Genomic DNA, 6,000 nt, shown 5'->3' with positions numbered 1-6,000 from the left:
AACTTAACTAATATAAAAATCCTAAGTTGGATTTGTTATGGTCTAGATAAATTATTTAGTGCGTGGGAGGCAAGCAAAATGGTCTTAATTTATGCCACTATAATATTGTGATAGTCTCTAGTTTGCGTAGGAGTTGATTTTTTACTAGGATTATTTTATTAATACGAAAACATTACTCCCTCCGTCCCCTAATAGGAGTCGCTCTTTGACCGGGCACGAGTTTTAAGAAATATAGAGAAAAGTTGGTTGAAAAAGTTAGTGGAATGTGGGACCCACATTTTTATATTGGTTTTATAATAAAATGTGGGTGGAGTGAGTTAGTGGAATGTGGGACCTACTACCATTTATGGTAAAAATGAAGAGTGACTGTTAATGGGGGACAACCCAAAATGGAAATTAGCGACTCTTATTCGGGGACAGAGGGAGTATTTTTTTGGGATTCGTTTGTCTTATTATTTATGAATTGGGATTTAGCTTTGGAAGCCTGATTTCTTATGGAAACTAATGACTAGATAAATTCATAGTAATAAAAAAAATTATGATGAAAAACAACAAATAGAATCCAGAATAACAAAAATAATTCATAGTTTTTCATTAATATCGAGCAATATTTATATTTATATTAATTGTTGGGACAAACTTGGATTTATTGATTAGTTAGGGCGTGGGAAGCAAGCAAATTTGGGCGTCACTGGTCCTTCGAAGTTGCTTTTTGATTTGGATTCTATTGTAATAAGTCAAGGCTTGCACTATTTTCTTTGGATTCCATTGTCTGATTCAGGCAATCTTGAGTGAGAGAGAATCATAATTTCATTTTCCAAAATGAGATTGTCTACAGCTTGAATCTTGATCTTGCCAGTTTCGGAAATTCTATTGCATCTAATGAAACATTTGTAACACAAGAATCCAGCAAGATTTATACTTTTGCATCAAATTTTGCCAAATAAAACCCATATTCACATTTATAGACAAACATCATTCAACAGGAATTCATCCAAACAGAAGGCAACTTCTTCATCTTCATCCCTCAACTTCGATCACGACATGAAAAGCCTAACCGTGCTAAGCCGAAAATCTCGAGCTACAGATGTTGCATTCTTGACCACCCACCCTTCAAATCCATGATGCTAAAACTTTACTTAAAATCTTGTAAGATTTTTAAGGCTGCAGACAGTTTTCCGAAGGCAACGACTCCCCTTTCTCCCACTTACCACAGCATGTAAGAACAGTGGAGAGGATGTAGTCATCTACCTCAATGCACTCGTCTTGCATTCGATACATGAGCTTCATAGCCTCTCCACAGCGCCCGTTTTTCGCGTAAGCTACGATCATCGCCTTCCACGAGACCAAGTTCCTCTCAGGCATGCTGTCGAAGACTTGAGCCGCCTCAGAAAGATGTCCACATTTCGAGTACATATGAACCAGAGCACTCCCAACAAACACGTTGGACAATGAAGGCGTCTTGTTTAGGGATGAGTGAATGAGCTCCCCCTGCCTTACGCTTTCCAGATTCGCACAAGCTTTCAGCACTGAAGAATACGTGAACGGGTTGGGTTCCACACCTTCACCCAGCATCTCCTTTAAGTACTCGAGGGCTTCATGCTCGTGACCTAGGCGAGCACAGCCAGAAATCATCGCAGTCCACGAAACCACATCTTTATCTGGGAGGTTTTGAAGAACCTTGGCCGCAGAGGCGTAATCCCCACATTTACAATACAGCCATACAAGTGCACTCCCTATGAAGATATTGCTAGGTTCGAAATTCTTGAAAATCTGCGCATGTACTTCTTTACCTGTCGATAAAGCCTTGAGTAAGCCACAAGCTCTAAGGATGCTGACCATGGTCGAGTTGTCAGTAGGCACCCTTAATCTTTTCATTATACGGAAGAGTCTTATGGCATCGTCACCAAGGTTATTACGAGCATATCCAGCTATAATAGAATTCCAAGTGACAGCGTTTCTCCTTTTCATTCCATCAAAAATAGACTTCGACTCCTCAATCTTCCCACACTTTGCATACAAATCCACCAACACCGTCCCCACGTAAACATCAATATCATACGCCTTCTTAACGACAGTAGCATGTAACTGTTCACCAAATCTGAGCTCTTTCTCTTCACCACAAGCATTCAATACACTACAGACAGTGAATTCATTAAGGTCAAGTCCCTCAGATAACATCTGTGACAACAATGCAAAAGCCTCCTGTCCCCGCCCATGCTGTGAACAAGCTGTGATCATTGTCGTCCAAGCAACCAAATCCCGATTTTGCATCCGGTCAAAGACTTCAAAAGAGCTACCCAAATCACCACACTGAGCATAAAAATGCAAAATAGTACAATCTAAGATGTAATTACTTACTTGATTCTTTACTGCGGAAGCATGCAACTGTCTTCCAAGCTCATAGTTAAACGTCCTGCCACACAGATTCAGTACACAGACGTATGTCTGCGCATTCCCGTATAGACCAGAGTTAACAAACTCAAGGAACAACCTCAACGCTTCATCACCTAAACCATGTCTCTGGTAGCCATTCAGCATTGCAGTCCAAGACACAACATTTCTATCCAACATATTATCAAATACCCGACGAGCAGCCACAAGCTCCCCAAATCTAGCATACATACTGATTAAGTTATTATTAACATAAGCTACTGGATCTCTCATCCTCCTACTAACAACAGCATGTAGTTTCTTAACCTCGCGTACATTGGAACAAGACTGAACCCAACGGCCTATCGTAATTGAGTTTATGTGTCGATTACTGGGGTTGGTATCATCCAATTTCACATTACTGTCACCATCCAAATCCTCAGATAATGAGAAACTTAGGCCATCAATGCTGCTAACACTGCTGCAGCCTTTTACTTTCCAAGAATGCCTTTTGCCATTGGCAATATTCAACGATGTATGAGCATCAACTGTGCAAATTGGTTGATTTTGACGTAAAAATACACACGGCAACAGCGTAATTGTACATGATGAAGAGAACATTGAAATATTTGTATTAGATTTTCCCAAGATGAGATTCTATATAATCTACTGCACCTTCTTCCTGTATAAAGAAAATGCATAACACCAATCAAAATATAGCAAATCACACAATAATTCTATGTTCACAACCTCAAAAGCAGCGGCATCATCAGAAAGATTGAACTAACTACGCCGAACATAGCTAGGTTAGTCCAAATCAAGCAAGATTAAACACAAACAATTCAAAGAAAATCCCAAATTAATTCTAAAAAAAATAAATTTCTAAACCTTCCAGTTGTTACCGTGGCCATATTCACACAATATTAAGTCCAAAGACGTTCACCTAACCAATCTACAAACTTGAAGCACATATTTCTGGCTAATTCGAATAAACTGTCTTTAAATTCAATCCTTATCTTTTAAACAAAACACAAATTCACAGCACATACAGAAATTCAAAGAAATCCTAAACCAAATCCACAAGTAAAAAAACGCAATTCCAGCTCAATTCAAGCATAGGATAACTACATAACCACAAAAACACAGCAGAAACTAATTGTGCTATTCACTGTGAAGCAAATACAGTTGAAGACAGAAAAAAATTGGAAACATATTTCATGAAATCCCAAAAAAAACAGCCAAAATTACACGGTTTCCTTGTTTCGAAGCTTTTTTATCCCAAATATGAAGTATTTCACAAGCACAAAATCACGTACTTACCAATATGCGTATAGAGTGTAGATAAATTTGGAGAGAGAAGAAGAAAGAAGCGGAAATGGAGGGAGAGAGACAGCGGGAATAGAGTGATGCTGCATTTTTCCATTTGTGTGAAAGATATTTTATTTGTCTCAATTTGGGCTTATAATTGGGTAATTAACAACTAAATTGGGCCTACCACCGGGCCGTCAAAATAAAGGTCTGATTTTAATATTTTACTTGTTAATTTTGGTTTGTCTATCAAAATCCGAATGATATATCTCGTTTGACTAAATTTATTTTATTCCTTTATTTTTGTTTTTGTCATTTACATGGTCACATTAAATACAAGATGAGCAAAATTTTATGATGTACATCAACTCTGGCTGGGTCCTCTTCTAATGCTTTTAACATTATAATCCAAAACTAAAACTAAATCTACATCCTTAGATTTTAAAATTAATGGATAAGATTAAAGCTCACAAATATCAATAAATAGTAGACAAAATATCAACAAAAGGGTAATATCGTCATTATGTTATCATATAATAATTTTCATGGGTTTTTTTTATATCAACATAGTGTATTACAAATATCAACAATATGACATGAGGATATCAACACAAGTACAAGAAAATATCAACACATTTTTATTGATATTTTACATACACAATATTGAGATTTTACATACACTATATTGAGATTTCTTTTTGCATTTGATGATAAAATCTGTTTATCAACATATACGAAAATTGAAATATAAATGATCAAATTTCATCACCCGAACATCGTCGGAATATATGCAATTGAGATCTTGTTGGAATCCTTATAAAATTATCTTTAATTTGATATATTTTTTGCGAAAAATAATTTAAATCGAGAGAGTTACGTAAATTTAAGGTTTTGAGGTGATTTTGATAAGAGAGAATTGACATCAATACCCTTTAAATTTATTTACTAATTATTTAAATTTAAAATATAATACACTTGTCATTATTTTAACCATTGGATCTCTTAATCTAATGGCTAAGAATTGATCTTATTTTTGAATTATTAATTAGTTAGCAATTGATCATATCACCAGCATAGCTTTTTTCAAAGAATTTTGGAAACTTGTAATTCAGAAATTCATAAAATGTATACTATGCATGAATCTGAAATATTTAAAATCACAAAAATTGTGTTAACTATTTATATCCAAACAACAAATAAATCAAGATTTGTATTAGAAAAATATAAATATAAGAGCCTTGTATTCTAGTGAAGTAGAAAAGAAAAACTAAATTATTCCCAATAAGTAAATCTTTGATGTTTGAATGATCAAAATATCTGGAGTTGAAGTCCAACAAGTAAGAATAGGCTAATTTTTGAGTCCCCAATCATAAGGTTGGTAGATGAGCTTGAGCTTGTGAGTTGGCCAGCTCCATGCAGTTTACAACATGGTTGAGCATAATAAACCAAGGTAGATGATCTTAAGAGTGTGAGCTTACCATTTTAGTATCTTAGCGACATTGGTGATGAACTAGACCAAACAACAAGCTGCCCTTGTCAAAAGATTGAAAAAATCAAGAGTCACAAATGTCTTCTAAGACAAGAAATATAACCAATCACCAAACACAAAACTCATTTTAACAACCTAATTAATTTATTGATTCCAACAACCTAACCTCTTGATTAATTGAATAGGAGATTCCACTAAATTACATAAGCATGATCAATAATAATGGAGCATAATCATGTATAGTACTAGTAGTTTCTTGAATGACTACACCACACTTCTCCACAACAGGCAATACATATTTCAACATAGAATTACATCACTAACACACAACACAAAACATTTTCAAATCTAAACAAGAAGAAAGAGTTGATATAAAATAACATATGTAGGCATTAATACATCAAGGTTGGATTTATCAAAATGGTGCATAAATGATGAAAGAAGAGGGAAATTTAAGCACAATGTGAAGCAATAACCTTGGTCCCTTTTCCTTGTTTCTTCATATACAGTACGACAATTACTTTAATCCTTTTATAGCATTATCATTATTGTTTTGACAATATTCGGAAATAGATTGTACCACACATTTTCCTTTTCACTCTGTGTGTGTGTGAGAGAGAGAGAGAGAGATATTTGTCCAAATTGAGCATGCGATACAAGTGTTACCAGACTTAAATTGGAGAAATATGTGTGACGAGAATTGATTTTTTTAAAGTTGAATAATCCTAAAGACTGATTAGTTGGGTTTTGATCCAAATTCAATGGCTAAATTTTTGGTGAAGTCACATTTTAGTCAAATTTCATTTCACAATAGGCGAGGGAAGTTGGGA

The 6,000-nt window shown here is 35.1% G+C and overlaps 1 protein-coding gene across 1 annotated transcript; it reads right to left on the bottom strand.

The window, feature by feature from the left end:
- Positions 1-885: 885 nt before the first annotated feature.
- LOC121754803 (pentatricopeptide repeat-containing protein At4g18520, chloroplastic-like) lies at positions 886-3,790 on the bottom strand. Its single transcript, XM_042150108.1, has 2 exons — positions 3,694-3,790; positions 886-3,055 (listed from the first exon to the last, which is right to left on the bottom strand). Exon 2 carries the CDS (start codon positions 2,992-2,994, stop codon positions 1,159-1,161), a length of 1,836 nt encoding a protein of 611 aa, XP_042006042.1. The 5' UTR covers positions 2,995-3,055; positions 3,694-3,790; the 3' UTR covers positions 886-1,158.
- Positions 3,791-6,000: the final 2,210 nt, after the last annotated feature.

Source organism: Salvia splendens, chromosome 1, assembly GCF_004379255.2.
Source record: "Salvia splendens isolate huo1 chromosome 1, SspV2, whole genome shotgun sequence".
NCBI lineage: Eukaryota > Viridiplantae > Streptophyta > Magnoliopsida > Lamiales > Lamiaceae > Salvia > Salvia splendens.
This window is presented reverse-complemented; position numbering and strand designations above follow the sequence as displayed.